The sequence below is a fragment of the Heloderma suspectum genome, chromosome 4, assembly GCF_057233095.1.
Source record: "Heloderma suspectum isolate Gila_16-S chromosome 4, 16-S_ref, whole genome shotgun sequence".
NCBI classification, from domain to species: Eukaryota; Metazoa; Chordata; class Lepidosauria; order Squamata; family Helodermatidae; genus Heloderma; species Heloderma suspectum.
In genome coordinates this window covers 4,182,260-4,200,949 of record NC_139461.1, presented here as the reverse complement: position 1 = coordinate 4,200,949, position 18,690 = coordinate 4,182,260, and the positions used below count along the sequence as shown (strand labels likewise).

The window sequence follows — 18,690 nt, the reverse complement described above, 5'->3', positions numbered from 1 at the left end:
TTGAAATTATGTTGTGGAATTGCACTGTTTTAGCTCAGTGGATTTTATTCCTCTGCTCCCTGTTCTAAAATGTGTATTTTTATTCCTCCTCTCTTTGTTTTTACATGATGCATTTTGATATATTGTTCTGTGTTACTTGTATTGTAATTGTGATTTTTCACTTTTGCTCAGCATTGTAAGCCGAGAGGCCTTGTTATTAGGTGGCCCAAAAATACCCGGAGGGAGCAATCCTATGGCCACTACAATCATAGAATCATAGAATAGTAGGGTTGGAAGGGGCCTACAAGGCCATCAAGCCCAACCACCTGCTCAGTGCAGGAATCCAAGTCAGAGCATCCCTGAGAGGTGGTTGTCCAGCCTCATCTTGAATGCCTCCAGCAGCTAGACAGCCATAGGATATCACGTTATCCAGGAACCAACCTCGGAGCCCGCATTCCAAGGCTGGTTCCCAGAGGACTGACCTCCCCCCACTTCCACGCTGCCTTGGAGACAGCGCAGAACAGTCCCGTCCTCCATGCTCGCAAGGGGAGCATGGAGCAGCCAAAAACGGGTGTGGCAGGGGGCATTCCTGGGCGGGGAGGACGGAAATGCCTGTACAACACATCCAATGTGTTGCACAGCAGCCTCCTTCTCCGCTCCGTCCTCCCATGGCTAGACAGCTGCAATTGGCTGTCTAGCCAAAAATGCAGGACAGGAGAAGCGCAGAGGGCACGATCCCCTCCACGCTTCTCCTGCCCTGCTTTGGATAGGCAGCCGCCTCCCAAGTTCAGAGGAGGCCGCCTATCTGGGTAGGATTGCGCCCTGAATAAATGCATTAAATGTGGGCACACTCCCTGCCGTTCCAGGGAGGAGAAGCCCACCCACGGCTACTCATCAGGATGGCTGCAAGTGACCCCCAGGGGTATCGGAGGCACGATTCCTCTCAGCAGCACTGTCTGGGGAGCGGGCTGCATGTGTGTGTGCGGTCGTGGCACTCGTGTACTGCTTGTAGGCTTCCCGTGGGGGCATCTGATTGGCCACTCCGGGAAGCAGGACAGTGCTGCTCTAGAGAGGCCTCGTGGGTCTGGTCCCGCTCCAGGGCTCTTCCGATGCCAAGCGGCGTCTCCTGTATTCCAACGCAGGCTGAAGACCATCAGCCTGGTGATCCGCAGCACACAAGGGGCCGAGGAGCTGGTCCGGAACTATGAGGAGCAGCTGAAGGACGTGCAGGCAGTTCCCTCCGACCTCAAGGCCCTCGAGGCGACGAAGGCAGAGCTGAAGGTGGCTAGCGGGGCCTGGGGATGCCAGCAGATAGGCAGGGACAAGGAGGCAGGGGAGAGGCTGGCTGGGGCGGCTGCTGGCGAGGGCCGTGCCGAGGCTGGCGGGGCTGGCGCCCCCTCCCCGTGACCCGCTCCCCTTGTGCCGCAGAGGCTGCGTGGGCAGGTGGAAGGCCACCAGCCCCTCTTCAGCACCCTGGAGGCGGACCTGGGCAGGGCCAGCGAGGTGAATGAGCGGATGGTGAGGGGTCACAGCGAGAGGGACCTGGACCTGGACCGGTACCGCGAGCGGGTGCAGCACCTCCTGGAGCGCTGGCAGGCCATCCTGGCCCAGATCGACCTGCGCCAGCGGGAGCTGGATCAGCTGGGCCGCCAGCTACGCTACTACCGCGAGAGCTACGACTGGCTCATCCGCTGGATCCGGGACGCCCGGCAGCGCCAGGAGAGCCTCCAGGCTGTGCCCATCGCCAGCAGCAGGAGTGTGCGTGAGCAGCTGCTGCAGGAGAAGGTGATGCTCAGCCCGCGGGGCCAGTGCTGGGGTGGGTGCTCAGCCGGGGTGGAGCAGGGCAGCTGGCCAGGCGGCGCTCTGTCCATGCTCCGCCCGCAGCCCTGGCTGGCGGTGCTCTGAGCCTGCAGCTCCAGCCACCGGGCTTGAGAACGGCAGCTGAGCCCTGGCCTTGAATCAGGGCCCCTTGCCCACGGCGGCTGGCTGGCCGGCCGGCCAGATGCCTCTGGGAAGCCCCGCAGCTCTGTCTCCCACGGGTTCTCAGAGGCAGGCCTCATGGGGAGAGGGGGAGGCCTGGGGGGGGACTTGTGGCCCTCCAGATGTTCTGGCCCACGACTCCCAGGATCCTTCACCACTGGCTCTGCCGGCTAGAGCAGAGTGGAGTTGCAAGCCGACACATCTGAGGGCTACCGGTTGCACACCCCTGAGGTAGAGGGGGGCTTGCTGACCCCCAGGACTGGGTCTCAGGAGCAGGAGGCGCTTTGCCCACATGGGCTTACGGAGAGATGCAGGCCTGGCGAAGCCGCTGGTGCCCGTGCGTCGGCCGTCGGCCTGGGCAGGCACCTCAGGCGGCCCTCGCACTCAGCGCTCCATGTGGCAGGTAGGAATGGGAGTCTTCCACTTCACACGTTGTCACAAGGTGAAAAGTACCTCCATGCGTACGAGGACTTCTCCGTGTTATTTTTTCAAAGGGCAGGTATACCTTTGATTTAAATGGACATGAACATTTCCAAATGGTGCTGGCTCCATCATACTGGGAAGAGCAGAAGGTTTAAGCTGCTGTTATAAACGTGGGGGGACGTGGCAGGCCTCTGGAAAGGGCCTCCGGTGGGCCCCTTTGGATCTGTGCAGATCCCAGCACGACCCCAGGGGGCCGTTCTCACTGCTAACCCTGCCCGGCCTTTCCTGACCGGAGCAGTGCAGCACGAGGGCTCTGAGCAGGGCTGGCTGGCTTGCTGGCTCCTGCACGAGGTTGCCTGGAGCTGCTTGCTTCTCCTTGGGGATCTGGTTGGCCGCTGTGGCAAACCGGACACGGGCCAGATAGGTTGGTGGTCCGACCCGGTGTCAGGTGTCAGGGCGCCTGTGAGGTCCTCCTGAGTCTGGTCCGTCCCTCCTCCGGGCGCAGCGCCACCGTGGCGTCAGGTCTTCGGCTGTCCCATCCCTGCCCCTCGCGTCAGGTTCACTGCAGGCTCAGAGTGCTACAAACGTACTTCAGAAAGGGAGGCTGCACAGAGGCTGCGTTTTTACTCTTATTCACCTCCTGCCCTGCTGTGTCATTTACCACGGTGTGTGCTTCCCCAGAAACTCCTGGAGGAATGCGACCAGAATCGGGAGAAGGTGGAGGAGTGCCAGCACTTTGCCAAGCAGTACATCGATGCCATCAAGGTGAGGCAGGGATGTGGGGCAGAGTGCCTTGGGCCCCGCGAGGAGGGCGGCTCCTCAGTGAACAGATGGCGGCAGTGGCCTCTGCATGCAGGCCTGCGGGGGCCTGGCTGCGGCTCTGCCGGGCAGGATGCCTCCTCCTGTGCCGAGGGGCGCTGGGCTCTGAATCCAGGCTCGGGTGCTGTTCCTGCCCTCAGCCCCTTTTCCTTCTTAAGGATTACGAACTTCAGTTGGTGACATACAAGGCCCAGGTGGAGCCAGTGGTGTCTCCTGCCAAGAAGCCCAAGGTTCAGTCTGCATCTGACAGCATCATCCAAGAGGTGAGGGGGCTCCTTGGCTGGGCTGGCGGATCAGCATGTTCCGTGTGTGCGTGCAGGGGTGGGGGGCTGGAGTCCTGGGCTTTGGGCGCGTGCACAGCAGAGAGATTAGCATTCCAGATGAAACGCATTTTGCTGCTCTCTCATTTTTGGTGGCTGGACAAAGGGTTCTGACCGTGAGCTGGTCAGAATGCTAATTTATTAATAATACTTTAACAATCGTTTATTAATAATAATTTAACCATCATTTATTATTATTATTTAATAATAATATTATTGCTGTTACCATTCTTATCATTGTCATCATCGTTGTTATTGCCGTTCGGAAAGGTTTTGCTGCTCGTAATCTTAGAGCTTGGGGTCACCCAGTGGTGTTAATTGGCAGGTGATCCAGGACAGGCAAAAGGCTGTCCTCCCTCTCACAGCACCGAGCTAAAGACGGGGCTCAGCACTGCAGGATGTGGAGATGCCGCCCAGCCTGGGCAAACGGGGAGGGCCAGACGGCGTTCCTCTCCTGCCTGTTGGGCCATCGGGGTGGCCACTCTGGGAAAGAGGATGATGCTGGGCTGGAGAGGCCTCTTGGGTCTGATCCAGCTTCAGGGCTCTTCTGAGGAAGCGGGGGCAGGGCTGGCTCTCGGGCTCAGGGTGGGCCGCCATGCCTTTGAGACCGGCCTTCCCCCTGCCTGGAATGCCAGGGCAGTGACACTCCTGCTTTGGTCTTGCAGTATGTGGACCTGCGGACTCAGTACAGCGAGCTGACCACTCTGACCAGCCAATACATCAGGTTCATTACGGAGACCCTTCGGCGGCTAGAGGAGGAGGAGGTAAGCTGGCGGCCCCTGGCGGAGGGGCTGCGGGCCCAGCATGACTTGGCTGCACCCTTCTCCCCTTCCTTGGCCCATAGCCCCTCAGAGTCTTGCCCACTGTGGACTGCCTGTCCCACCTCACTAACGCTGGCCCTGGAGCTGCCCTAACCCTGCAAGTCCCCCTGCTCGGAGGTGCTCTCTGTGGGCACAGCCCTCCTGTGGGACCCGCGCCAGAGCACTGCCGCCAGGCCCAGGGCCAGCGAGGGCTCTGTTTGGTCTGGCAGGAGGGGGCGCTTCCCAGATACACGCTTCGCGCTGCTGCGTCCGGACTCGCCCTTTGCTCTGTTTTTTTCTGTTCTTCTGATATGCTCTGGTCTGGTAACCTTTCTAACTCTTGGTTTCTGCCCTTTGGAAGTCAAGCTGCTTTGCCAATGCTTTGTCTTGGGGAATGTTTGTGTTGGTGGGGATCTAATGGAGGGTTAAAACCAGGAGGACTCGGGCGTTTCTGCACCAGGTACTCCTCCACTCTGCGCATGCTCTTTACCCACCCCTTCCATCTCTCCTCACAGTAGCCTGCTTCCCTCCCCCAATTCCCTGTGCACGTTCTAGGCCAAGGGAGGGGCAGTTTATAACAGCCAGCAGGCTGAAGCAGGGAGGCCAGAAATTGGTTGCAACAGAGGCATCTGAGGGGAGGAGGGTCCTCTTCGAGCCCCGTAGCTAGAGGCAGCCCAGAGGAAGTCAGCCCTTCCCTGTCACGAGCGCCCGCTGTTTCTGCCACCCATGTTGTCCGGCCTGGAACTGCCCGCCCCTGGCGCTTTCCGAGCCCAGCTTCCATTGGTGTGTGGTGTGCTCCATGCATGCTTCCCGTCCTCCTGCAGAGGCGCCTCCCGGACCTTCCTGGAGGCGCCTCTCTCCCTCCCTGCCGCCCCCTGCAGCGCTCCATGACAGGCCAGCGGGCAGGTCTGGGGCTGCGCTCAGCCTTCCCGCAAAAGGGACTAAGCTGAGCAGCTCGGCCTGAGCAAAAGACCCGGGGCGTTTGTGAGCCAGTCAGGGCATGCCGCCTTCGCACCGTCCGGGGCTTCTTCCATCTCTCCTTCCCGTTGCTGCTTTCTTTCCCTCACTTTGCATCCCCCATTGGGCCAGACCCTTCTCCCGTTTGTCGGAGAGGACGGGTCTGTGCCGCCGCCACAGTTTAGCTGGTGATGGTTCTGCTCGTGTTGCCTTGAGCTCGGTGGAGGTGTGCCAGCCACTGCCGTCCTGTGGCCCTTTGTCTGAGATTCCGCTTGTCGTCATCTTGCGTCCGTCCATCCGTCTGTCCGTCCGTCCATCCATCCATCCTCCGCTCCTGGTTTGTGGGTCTTCCTGCTTCCTCGCCTGCCATACTGCGTGAGAGACACGAGTGCCGTGTCCCTTCTCAGATCGCCACACGTCTTCCTGGAGCCTCCTGGGAAGAGCCACGGCCGTGCCACGCCACGCCCCCTGTGCCCACCCCACTGGCTCCAGTCTCTCTCTGGTGATCTCACTCTCTCTCCCTTTCTCCCCTTGTCTTTGTCCCTCCCCCGCAGAAAGCGGCCGAGAAGCTGAAGGAGGAGGAGCAGAGGCGCTTGGCTGAGGTGGAGGCGCAGCTGGAGAAACAGAAGCAGCTGGCCGAGGCCCATGCCAGGGCCAAGGCTCAGGCAGAGCAGGAGGCCCTGGAGCTGCAGCAGCGCATGCAGGAGGAGGTCAGCAAGCGGCAGCTGGTGGCCATGGATGCCGAGCAGCAGAAGCAGAACATCCAGCAGGAGCTGACGCAAATGAAGCTCAGCTCGGACGTGCAGATCCAGTCCAAGCTCAAGCTGATTGAGGAGGCCGAGCTCAGCCGCAGGAAGGTGGAGGAGGAGATCCACCTTGTCCGCCTGCAGCTGGAGGCCACGCAGAAGCAGAAGGCCAGCGCCGAGGGTGAGCTGCAGGCCCTGCGGGCCCGTGCGGAAGAGGCCGAGCGCCAGAAGAGGCTGGCCCAGGAGGAGGCCGAGCGCCTGCGCAAGCAGGTCAAGGACGAGACGCAGAAGAAGAGGGAGGCCGAGGACGAGCTGCAGCGCAAAGTGCAGGCAGAGCAGCAGGCGGCCCGCGAGAAGCAGGCGGCCCTGGAGGACCTGCAGAAGCTGCGCCTGCAGGCTGAGGAAGCGGAGCGCAGGATGAAGCAGGCCGAGCTGGAGAAAGAGCGGCAGCTGCAAGTGGCCCAGGAGATGGCCCAGAAGAGCGCCGCCGCAGACCTGCAGAGCCGGCGCCAGTCCTTTGCCGAGAAGACGGCCCAGCTGGAGATGTCTCTCCAACAGGAGCACCTCACTGTCACCCATCTCCAGGAGGAGGCCGAGCGCCTGAAGCGGCAGCAGCTGGAGGCCGAGCACTCCCGGGAGGAGGCTGAGAAGGAGGTGGAGAAGTGGCGGCAGAAGGCCAACGAGGCCCTGCGCCTGAGGCTGCAGGCCGAGGAGGTGGCCCACAAGAAGGCCCTGGCGCAAGAGGATGCTGAGAAGCAGAAGGAGGATGCCGAGCGGGAGGCGAGGAAGCGGGCCAAGGCCGAGGAGTCTGCCCTGCGCCAGAAGGAGCTGGCCGAGGAGGAGCTGGAGAAGCAGCGGAAGCTGGCCGAGGGTACGGCCCAGCAGAAGTTCCTGGCTGAACAGGAGCTGATCCGCCTGAAGGCTGAGACAGAGAACGGGGAGCAGCAGCGCCTGCTGCTGGAGGAGGAGCTCTTCCGCCTGAAGAACGAGGTGAGCGGCGCCATCCAGAAGCGGAAGGAGCTGGAGGAGGAGCTGGCCAAGCTGCGGGCCGAGATGGAGCTCCTGCTGCGAAGCAAGGCCAAGGCGGAGGAGGAGTCCCGCTCCACCAGTGAGAAGTCCAAGCAGATCCTGGAGGCCGAGGCTGGCAAGCTGCGGGAGCTGGCCGAGGAGGCAGCGCGGTTGCGGGCCCTCTCAGAGGAAGCCAAGCGGCAACGGCAGGTGGCAGAAGAGGAGGCCTCCCGGCAGCGGGCGGAGGCGGAGAGGATCCTCAAGGAGAAGCTGGCAGCCGTCAACGAGGCCTCGCGGCTGAAGGCGGAATCCGAGATCGCCCTCAAGGAGAAGGAGGCAGAGAACGAGCGGCTGCGGCGGCTGGCCGAGGACGAGGCCTACCAGCGGCGGCTGCTGGAGGAGCAGGCGGCCCAGCACAAGCAGGACATCGAGGAGAAGATTGCTCTGCTCAGGACGTCCTCGGAAAAGGAGCTGGAGAGGCAGAAGGGCATCGTGGACGACACGCTGAAGCAGCGGCGCCTCATCGAGGAGGAGATCCGCATCCTCAGGGTCAAGTTTGAGACGGCCTCTGTGGGCAAGACGGACCTGGAGCTGGAGCTCAGCAAGATCAAGCGGAACGCTGAGGAGACCCAGTGCAGCAAGGAGCAGGCGGAGCGCGAGGCGGAGATGCTGCGGCAGGTGGCCTTGGAGGAGGAGGGCCGCCGCAAGGAGGCCGAAGCCAAGGTCAAGAAGATATTCGCGGCTGAGCAGGAGGCTGCCCGGCAGCGCAAGGCAGCCCTGGAGGAGGTGGAGCGCTTGAAGGCCAAGGTGGAGGAGGCCAAGCGGCAGAAGGAGCTGGCGGAGGGCGAGTCTGAGAGGCAGATCCAGCTAGCCCAGGAGGCGGCCCAGAAGAGGCTTGCCGCAGAAGAGAAGGCCCACTTGGCTGCTGTGCAGCAGAAGGAGCAGGAGCTGCTGCAGACCCGGCAGCAGGAGCAGAGCATCCTGGACAAGCTGCGAGGGGAGGCGGAGAAGGCCAAGAGGGCCGCTGAGGAGGCCGAGCTGGCCCGTGTCAAGGCAGAGCAGGAGGCCGCCTTGTCCCGGCAGCTGGTGGAGGAAGCCGAGCGCATGAAGCAGCGAGCAGAGGAGGAGGCTCAGGTCCAGGCCAAGGCGCAGGAAGATGCAGAGAAGCTCCGGAAGGAGGCGGAGCTGGAGGCGGCCAAGAGGGCCCAGGCAGAGCAGGCTGCCCTCAGGCAGAAGCAGCTTGCGGACGCGGAGATGGAGAAGCACAAGAGGTTTGCTGAGCAGACGCTGAGGCAGAAGGCCCAGGTGGAGCAGGAGCTGACCAAGGTCAAGCTGCAGCTGGAGCAGACAGACCACCAGAAGGGCATCTTGGAGGAGGAGCAGCAACGGCTGAAGGAGCAGGTGACCGAGGCCATGAAGCAGAAGGTCCAGGTGGAGGAGGAGCTGCTCAAGGTGAAGATCCAGATGGAGGAGCTGATCAGGCTGAAGACCCGCATTGAAGAAGAGAACAAGATGCTGATCCTGAAGGACCAGGACAACGTACAGAGGTTCCTGGCTGAGGAGGCCGAGAAGATGAAGCAAGTGGCAGAGGAAGCCGCGCGGCTGAGCGTGGAGGCCCAGGAGGCTGCCCGCATGCGGACACTGGCCGAGGAGGACCTGGCCCAGCAGCGGGCGCTGGCGGAGAAGATCCTGAAGGAGAAGATGCAAGCGGTCCAGGAAGCCACCCGGCTGAAGGCCGAGGCAGAGGTGCTGCAGAAGCAGAAAGATCTGGCCCAGGAGCATGCCAAGCAGCTCCAGGAAGACAAGGAGCAGATGCAGCTGCGGCTGGTGGAGGAGACTGAGGGCTTCCAGAAGACCCTGGAGGCGGAGCGCAAGCGGCAGCTGGACATCAGCGCAGATGCCGAGCGCCTCAAGCTGCGGGTGACTGAGCTGAGCCTGGCCCAGGCCAAGGCTGAAGAGGAGGCCAAGCGGTTCAAGAAGCAGGCTGAGGAGATCAGCCAGAAGCTGCACCAGACAGAGCTGTCCACCCAAGAGAAGATGACGCTGGTGCAGACGCTGGAGATCCAGAGGCAGCAGAGCGACCAGGATGCGGAGAAGCTGAGGAGAGCCATTGCGGAGCTGGAGCAGGAGAAGGAGAAGCTGACGCGGGAGGCCCTGCTGCTGCAGCAGAAGGCGGAAGAGGTACCCATGGCAGCGGGTCCCCACCCAGCCTGCCCGGGGCCTTCTCAGAACTTGGGGGGCCCATCCAGTCAGCATGCTACTCGCCCCTGGCCCCTCCTGGGGGCAGTGATGGTGTAAGGCAGTGAGGCGGGGGGAGGGGCCTGTGGTGTGGGGTCGCAGCGGGCGGCCCCTTCCCACCCTGTGCGCGTGCCATCCTCCTCAGGGGCTGGGCTGTGTTGCCCTGCCAGTCAGCGAGGGGCATCTCCCGCTCCCCTGGATCTCTGAGCAGATGCAGGCGGGTGGGGAGGGTCTCCTCAGCACCTGGCAGGCCCGTACAGGTGGCCAGCATGCCACAGGCTCATAACGTGTGTGCTGTGGTGAGTTATGGCTTGGGACTATCCACCCACCGTTGGGGGCCGCTTGTCATTTGAACTGAAGAGCCCCAATGCAACGCTTACACAGCATGTGCGTGCAACGAAGCTCATGAAAACGTTGCATGAGTGTGCAGTTGATGGCTGCCCACGGGCCCACTCGACCCTGAAACCGTGATAGGAAGTCCCAGTGACCCAGACACGCCCGCATCCATGCCGAGCAGGAGACCCCCGTGAATCTGCCGACCAAAGTGACTGCTTCGCTTCTCGTGGCGCCAGGGTGGGTGGGCCCTGACGCTGGTACTGGGGCTCCTGCAGAACTGGGAACGGCCACCAATGACCATCTCTGTGTCAGTAGAAGAGGGCCAGGAGTCAGGGAAGGGCCAGGGAGGGGATGTGCGGAGGGAGCTGGCACCAGAAACTGTGAGCCAGGGAGCTCCAGGGGGTCTGCTCCTGCGGCAGGAGGGCCTTTCCACCCAGCCTGCTTTTATTGGGTGGTGAGCGATGGGGAGAAAGCCAGAATCCCCTGGACAATTGTGTGCCTGTGGAATAATGCTGGTGGGCAGTGTTGAGCCTGAGGCCGCTAGCCCACAGGAGCAGCTCCCAAGGTTTGCCACGGGGGTAACATTTCTGCTAGGGCACTCTTTGGCTTCCTGGAGTCACGATGCCTCTGAAGGAGTCAGCTCCCGCTTCCCAAGGCCCACGGCCAGAGGCTTCTTTAAGGCTGCAGGGGCTCCCTTGCGCGTCTGTCTCCCTTCTGGGGCCAAGCCCTGGAATGCCACAGAAAGCTGCCTTGGGCAGGGCTGGGTGAAGGTCCCTCCATCCACTCAGAGCTCTTGTCCAGAGCCTAGAAGCCAAGATCCGGAGCAACCCAGGTGCCTGCCAGGTGGGGGGCGGGGCTGGAGCTGCTTTCTTGGGAAGGAAGGCCATTGAGAAGGCTGGGTCTACACCTGCAGCAGAAGGTAGTGCTAATGAGGTGAATGGGTGGACTGTACCTCTTCAGACAGCAGGTGAGACCACAGTTTTGAATGCTCCCTGTGAAAGATCTCCTTGCCAGTAGAACACTAGCACAGCAGGGAGCAGGCAGGGATCAACCCTTTCTCCCTGCTTGCTAGTTTGTTTTTGTTCTCAGGGAGTCTTCACATAGAGGAGCACTCCAAGATGTGGTTCCTCCACCTGCAGTCTGACATGGTCCAGTCTGTTACATGTACAGATTGGTCCAGGGGGTGGAACCTCTGTAGTTTAGAAAAGAGATGAATAACGGGGGGGGGGGGGTAGTTGTTGGCCAAATGGGGGGTGGGTTTGACTCTCCGAACTCTCAAACTCACATGGATTGGTGGGATGCTCAAGAAAAAGAGAATGCAGCTCTTGTACCCTTTTCCTCTTGGAAATCTGACTTCACCAAGTCCATCCAGAGAGGGCCCCTTGACTCCAGCACCCGGCCTCACTCTTCGAAGAGGGATGTGATGACTCTGTATTGAGCCAAACGGAAGTCCCTCTGAGCGTCCCCCCCACCGCTGCTTATTTTACTCATGTGCAGTTTGCAGTAATCCCTAACTGCTCCTTTCCTTTTGTGATGGCCAGCCAGGATGACCCCTTGACCTTTTAATGGGACTCGCTGTATCTCCCCCATGAACTGAATTGCTCAGCCACCCCACCTCAGCCTCCCTGCGCCTCCATTCTGCATAAGCTGAGTGGTGTTCCTTTTGTTTTCCTCACCCAGATGCAGACTGCTCAGAAGGAGCAGTTACGTCAGGAGACCCAGATGCTCCAGCAGACGTTCCTGTCGGAGAAGGATACCCTCCTGCAGAAGGAGAGGTTTGTGGAGGAGGAGAAGGCCAAGCTGGAGAAACTTTTCCAGGATGAGGTCAAGAAAGCACAAGGCCTGAAGGCAGAGCAGGAACATCAGCAGAAGCAGATGGAGCAGGAGAAGCAGCAGCTGCAGGGCATCCTGGAAGATGCCAGGAAGAAGCAGGCCGAAGCCGAGGAGAACGTCCGTCATAAGCAGGAGGAGCTGCAGCGGCTGGAGAAGCAGCGGCAACAGCAGGAGAAGCTGCTTGCAGAGGAAAACCAGAAGCTCAGGGAGAAACTGGAGCGACTGCAAGAGGAGCAGAGGGCGGCCCTAGCTCAGACCCGGGAAATCATGATCCAGACCGACGACCTTCCCCAGGAGGAGGCCATCCCTGCCGCACAAGTGCCTCCATTGAAAGCTGTGCCCAATGGCCAAGACGTGATGGATGGCATTTCTCAGAATGGCGAGCCAGAGTTGGCATTTGATGGCATCCGGCAGAAAGTGCCTGCCCAGAAGCTGGCAGAGGCTGGCGTCTTGAGCCGAGAGCACTGGGAGAAGCTGACCAAGGGCGTGCTGACTGTGCAGGAGCTCTCTCGGAGGGCAGACATCAGGAGGTACCTGCAAGGCACCAGCAGCATCGCCGGCCTGCTGATTAAGCCAGCCAATGAGAAAATGAGCATCTACAAGGCAATGAAGCAGCAGCTGCTCAGCCCAGGCACAGCACTCATCCTGCTTGAGGCACAGGCTGCCTCTGGTTTCATCATCGACCCCGTGAGAAACAAGAAGATCTCCGTCAGTGAGGCAGTGAAAGAGGGAGTGGTGGGGCCTGAACTGCACAATAAATTGCTGTCTGCTGAGCGGGCAGTGACTGGATATAAAGATCCCTACACTGGGGAGAAGATCTCCCTGTTCCAAGCCATGAGCAAAGACCTCATTGTGAAAGACCATGGCATTCGGCTCCTGGAGGCTCAGATAGCTACAGGGGGCATCGTTGATCCTGTCAACAGCCACCGCCTGCCTGTGGAAGCGGCCTTCAAGCGCGGCTACTTCGACAAAGAGATGCAGCAGATCCTCTCTGACCCCACTGATGACACCAAGGGTTTCTTTGACCCCACTACCCAGGAGAACCTGACATACCTACAGCTGATGGAGAGATGTGTGACTGACCCCGAGACTGGCCTCTCCCTCCTGCCACTGACAGACAAAGCAGCCAAGGGGAGGGAGCTGGTCTACACTGATCAGGAGGTCAAAGACGTCTTCAAGAAAGCCACTGTGTCCGCTCCCTTTGGCAAATTTAAGGGGAAGACTGTGACCATCTGGGAAATCATCAACTCTGAGTACTTCACTGAGGAGCAGAAGCGGGACCTTCTGCGCCAGTACAAGACAGGGAAGATTACTGTGGAGAAGATCATCAAAGTCATAATCACCGTGGTGGAGGAGAGCGAGAAGAAGAGCCAGCTCTGCTTTGACGGGCTCCGCGCTCCTGTTCCAGCTGCCGAACTGCTGGAGAGCACAGTCATCGACAAGGACCTCTACAGCCAGCTGCAGCAGGGGAAGAAGACGGTGAAGGACATCGCCAACATGGATCCCATCAAGAGGTCCCTGACAGGCACCAGCGCCATCGCAGGCATCTTGGTGGAGGCAACTGGGCAGAAGGTGTCGCTCAGTGAGGCCTGGCAGAAAAACCTCCTGAAGCCAGAGGTAGCCCTGGCCCTTCTGGAGGCCCAGGCCGGGTCAGGATACATCATTGACCCACTGAGGAATGACCTGCTCCCTGTGGATGAAGCTGTCAGAGCTGGAGTTGTGGGACCTGAGCTGCATGAGAAACTGCTGTCTGCAGAGAAGGCTGTGACTGGCTACCGGGATCCCTACACAGGGCAGGTGGTCTCCCTCTCCCAAGCCCTACAAAAAGGCCTCATCCCAAAGGACACCGGGATCCGTCTGCTGGACGCTCAGCTTGCCACTGGGGGCATCATTGACCCTGTGCACAGCTACCGTCTTCCACTTGACATTGCCTGCAAACGGGGCTACTTCAGTGAAGAGATGAACAAGGCCTTGTCTGTTCCAGTGGATGATGTCAAACTGTACTATGACCCCAATGCCCAAGAAAGGCTCACCTATGCTCAGCTGCAGAGGAAATGCCAAGTAGACCAGCAGACAGGCCTCCACTTGCTCCCCCTCTCCGACCAGGCCATCCAGCGTCAACAGGAGGAGATCTACTCAGATAGCCAGGCCAAGGAATCCTTTGACAAAGCAACTGTAGAAGTCTCAGCTGGCAGCTTAAAGGGCAGGACCGTCACAATCTGGGAGCTGATTCACTCGGAATATTTGACAGAAGAGCAGAGGCGAGAGCTAATCCGGCAGTATAAGTCTGGCAAGGTCACCATCGAGAGAGTCATCAAAATAATCATCACCATCATTGAAGAGACAGAGACCAAGAAGCAGGAGAAGCTGACCTTCAGGGGCCTGCGAGCCCCTGTGCCTGCCAGCGAGCTACTGGAGTCTACGATCATTAGCAAGGCCCAGTACGAACAACTCAAGGATGGCAAGAAGTCTGTGAAAGACCTCTCTGAAGTGGGTGCTGTGAAGAGGTTCCTGCAGGGGAGCGACTGCATTGCTGGGGTGTACGTGGAAGAAACCAAGGAGAAGCTGAACTTCTATGAGGCCATGAGGCGGAACCTACTCCTGCCCAGCACAGCCACCGTCCTCCTGGAGGCCCAGGCAGCCACCGGGTTCCTGGTTGACCCAGTAAGGAACCAGAAGCTGTATGTCAATGAAGCCGTGAAAGCTGGCATTGTGGGACCAGAGCTGCATGAGAAGCTGCTGTCTGCCGAGAAAGCCGTCACTGGGTACAAAGACCCTTACTCTGGGAACGCCATCTCCCTCTTTGAGGCTATGAAGAAGGGCCTCATCCTCAAGGAGCATGCCACCCGCCTGCTGGAGGCCCAGATTGCCACAGGAGGCATCGTTGACCCTGTACACAGTCACCGTCTCCCCATGGAGGTGGCTTACAAGCGTGGCTACTTTGATGAAGAGATGAACCGAACCCTCTCAGACCCCACCGATGACAGCAAGGGCTTCTCTGACCCCAATACCAAGGAGAATCTAACCTACTTGCAGCTGAAGGAGAGGTGTATTGAGGATCCTGAGACTGGCCTCTATCTCCTGCCCTTGAAGCAGGCTGAGAGACCCACAGTGGTGGAGACAACCCAGGTGTATACAGAGGCAGAGACTAAGAAGGTGTTTGAAGAGACCCAGATTGACATTCCAGCAGGGGATATGGCTGGCTCCTCCATGTCCCTGTGGGAGATCATGCACTCCGACCTTATCCCCGAGGAGCAGCGCAAGAGGCTGATGGAGGAGTTCCGCTCAGGCAGCGTGACGAAGGAGCGCATGATCATCATCATCATTGAGATCATAGAGAAAACCGAGATCATCCGGCAGCGAGACCTCACCTCTTATGACTATGTCCGACGGCGCATCACTGCTGACGACCTCTATGAGGCCAGGATCATCTCCCTGGAGTTATACAATGCACTGAAGCAGGGCACCAAGACCATCCGCGAGCTTCTAGAGGTGGAGACTGTTTGGATGTACCTCTATGGTGCCGGCTGTGTTGCTGGCATCTACATTCCGTCCAGCAAACAGAAGCTCAGTGTCTACCAGTCCCTGAAAAAAGGGCTGCTCAGTCCTGAAGTGGCTCGGACCTTGCTGGAAGCCCAAGCTGCCACTGGCTTCATTGTGGACCCCACCAAGAATGAGATGCTAACTGTAGACGAGGCCGTCAGGAAAGGGGTTGTGGGCCCAGAAATGCATGACCGACTCCTGTCTGCCGAGAGAGCAGTGACTGGCTACCGTGACCCTTACAGCGAACAGAAAATCTCTCTCTTCCAGGCCATGAAGAAGGATCTCATCCCCCCTGAAGAAGCCCTCAGACTGCTAGATGCCCAATTGGCCACGGGAGGCATAATAGACCCACACCTGGGCTTCCACCTGCCCTTAGAAATTGCCTATCAGCGTGGCTACTTCAACAGGGAGACATATGACAGGCTGTCTGAGCCCAGTGAAGTCCGCAGCTATGTAGACCCCTCCACGGATGAGCAGCTCAGCTATGCACAGATCCTCAAGCGATGCAAGAAGGATGAAAACACTGGCTGCCTCCTGCTACCCCTCTGTGACACTCGGAAGCTGACCTTCAGAGGCCTGAGGAAGCAAATCACAGTTGAGGAGCTGGTTCGGTCTAAAGTCATGGATGAAGCCACTGCCCAGCGCCTCCAAGAGGGCTTAACCTCTGTTGAGGAAGTCACTAAGAACTTGCAGAAATTCTTGGAGGGCACCAGCTGCATTGCTGGTGTGTATGTGGACTCTAGCAAGGAGAGGCTGTCTGTGTACCAGGCCATGAAGAAGGGCATCATCCGCCCTGGCACAGCCTTTGAGCTGCTGGAAGCCCAGGCAGCCACTGGGTATGTCATTGACCCCATCAAGGGCCTCAAGTTGACTGTGGAGGAGGCCGTGCGCATGGGCATCGTAGGCCCAGAGTTCAAGGACAAGCTGCTCTCAGCTGAGAGGGCAGTGACAGGTTACAAGGACCCCTACTCGGGCAAGCTGATCTCCCTCTTCCAAGCCATGAAGAAAGGACTGATCCTGAAAGATCATGGGATCCGTTTGCTGGAAGCCCAGATTGCCACAGGAGGCATTATTGACCCAGAGGAGAGCCATCGCCTGCCCGTCGAAATGGCATACAAGAGAGGCCTGTTTGATGAGGAAATGAATGAGATACTACTGGACCCTAGCGACGACACCAAGGGGTTTTTTGACCCAAACACAGAGGAGAACCTGACTTATCTGCAGCTGATGGAGAGGTGCATCACCGACCCAGAGACGAGCCTTTGCCTCCTGCCGCTGAAGGAGAGGAAGCGGGAGAGGAAGACCTCCTCCAAGTCCTCTGTCCGCAAGCGCAGGGTGGTGATTGTTGATCCAGAGACTGGGAAAGAGATGTCTGTGTACGAAGCCTACCGCAAAGGCCTCATTGACCACCAGACCTACCTGGAGCTCTCTGAGCAGGAGTGTGAATGGGAAGAGATCACCATCTCCTCCTCAGATGGAGTAGTCAAGTCCATGATAATTGACCGGCGGTCAGGGCGACAGTATGATATTGATGATGCCATTGCAAAGGGGCTGATAGACCAGTCTGCCCTGGACCAGTACCGCTCAGGCACCTTGTCCATTACAGAGTTTGCAGATATGCTGTCTGGCAATGTGAGTGGATTCCGATCCAGGTCTTCCTCTGTTGGCTCCTCTTCTTCCTATCCTGTAAGTCCAGCCCATGCAAGAGCTCAGTTGACCTCTTGGAGCGACCCTACTGAAGAGACTGGTCCAGTGGCTGGCATCCTGGACACAGATACCCTAGAAAAAGTGTCCATTACAGAGGCCATGCATCGCAACCTAGTAGACAACATTACTGGCCAGAGGCTGCTGGAGGCTCAGGCTTGCACTGGTGGCATCATTGACCCAAGTTCTGGGGAGAAGTTCTCAGTTGCTGATGCTGTTAACAAGGGTCTGGTTGACAAAATCATGGTGGATAGGATCAACCTTGCCCAGAAGGCTTTCCATGGCTTTGAGGATCCTAGAACCAAGACCAAGATGTCTGCTGCACAGGCCTTAAAGAAGGGCTGGCTGTACTATGAGGCGGGCCAGCGTTTCCTGGAAGTGCAGTACCTGACAGGTGGGCTGATCGAGCCAGATGTGACCGGCCGGGTCTTGCTAGATGAGGCCTTGCAGAAGGGCACCATTGATGCACGTACAGCACAGAAGCTCCGGGATGTCAACACCTATTCCAAGTACTTGACCTGCCCCAAAACCAAGCTCAAGATCTCCTACAAGGATGCTATGGACAGGAGTATGACCGAGGAGGGGACTGGCCTGCGCCTCTTGGAAGCTTCCTCTCAGTCCAGCAAAGGCTATTACAGCCCATACAACGTCAGCGGCTCCGGCTCCACCTCCGGCTCTCGATCCGGCTCACGAACAGGCTCTCGACCAGGCTCAAGACGAGGGAGCTTTGACGCGACAGGGTCTGGCTTCTCCATGTCCTTCTCTTCCTCTTCCTACAGCTCTTCAAATTATGGCCGCAGATATACATCTGGTCCAAACAGCAACACAGATGCAGGCGACCTCAGTTGCGCCTTGACCCATCCAAATGGGACCTGCGCGCAGGAAGAAAGCTGGCAGTTCCTTGAACTGCATGGGAAACAGCTGTCTGTGGCATAAGCCCCCCCACCCCGCCTCCATACGCCTGAGATAACCTTTGCATTTATGCTGCTCTGCATGTGGTAAAGCTACTGGCTAATCCTATCATTACTATTATTCTTGTTATTATTTTCTAAAGTTTAAAACACAGTTTCCTTCCAAAGCAGTGCCTAAAGTTTAACCAAAAAGACTAGACTAATATATTAATATATATGATTCTCTGACAGTATTTGTATATTGAGAGCGCGCGCATGCATCCACTTCCCCCCTCCGTTTACCCATCCCAGGAGCCTGTTTCGTCTGTACCATCTGCAGAGTAGAATAACTCCAGCGGCGACGTGCCGACGCCACCCTCAGGCAGACCTTGCACGCTCTTGTCCTTCCTTCTCCCGCCCAGCTAGCCACTCTTCTCTGTGAGCTCTGCCAGCTCCGCCCCCCAGGAGATGGCCGGTGTGCCAAGCCTCTAGTCGTCCCGCCTGTGCAAACCATCCTCTCCGCTTCCAGTGAGGGAGGGAGGGGAGGAAGATCCCCCGGCAGACGGGCCTGTGCTCCACGACGCCCCCGGCCCCCTTCGCGGCAGCCGGCGAGCTTCCCGCACGGTTGCCTGGACCACTTTTTCTCACTGGCCCTCAGCAGGATGACCCGGGAAAACTGCTCTCTGCCCCACGGCTGCTTCTTGGCCAGCCTCCCCTCAACCGCGTGGAGCGGCTGCGCTCAGACCGTAAGTGCACAATGGGGCTGCCTTCCTGCTGACCTGGAAGCCGCTGCCGCGTGGATGGGCCACCTGCCTGCCTGCCTGCCTGCCTGCCTTTCTGCCTGCCTCTCTCCATGCCTTCCTGCTACGGCTCCCCCCACCCCCACCCCAGTCACTCCCATTGCACTGGGCTCGGCTGATTCCTCCAACCTGCACCTGCCTTCCTTCACTTCCCATGGTGCTCTGCTTTTCTTGCTCAGCTCTCTGGGAAGCTTTACATTGCTGTGGGCTTCTGTTAGCTGGCAGTGCTCTCTGCAAGTCTGTCTGTCTGTCCCTTTATGTGTATCTGGGAAGTGCCCTGTGCGAGGTTGGCATTGTAGGGTGTCACGATGAAG

At 59.0% G+C, this 18,690-nt stretch overlaps 1 protein-coding gene across 17 annotated transcripts in view; it reads left to right on the top strand.

Annotated features, from left to right (window-relative positions):
- The window catches only part of PLEC (plectin), a 121,034-nt gene that overhangs the window by 94,246 nt on the left and 8,098 nt on the right, over nt 1-18,690 (top strand). For 16 of the 17 annotated variants that reach the window (XM_084848461.1, XM_084848478.1, XM_084848468.1 and 13 more), the window contains 7 exons: nt 1,122-1,260; nt 1,408-1,764; nt 3,064-3,147; nt 3,360-3,464; nt 4,187-4,285; nt 5,833-9,213; nt 11,287-18,322. In XM_084848461.1, coding sequence (XP_084704587.1) covers nt 1,122-1,260; nt 1,408-1,764; nt 3,064-3,147; nt 3,360-3,464; nt 4,187-4,285; nt 5,833-9,213; nt 11,287-17,622 — 10,501 coding nt within the window. In that variant the 3' untranslated portion in view covers nt 17,623-18,322. The remainder of the gene's footprint in view (nt 1-1,121; nt 1,261-1,407; nt 1,765-3,063; nt 3,148-3,359; nt 3,465-4,186; nt 4,286-5,832; nt 9,214-11,286; nt 18,323-18,690) is intronic. The other variant, XM_084848462.1, reaches the window with a different exon arrangement.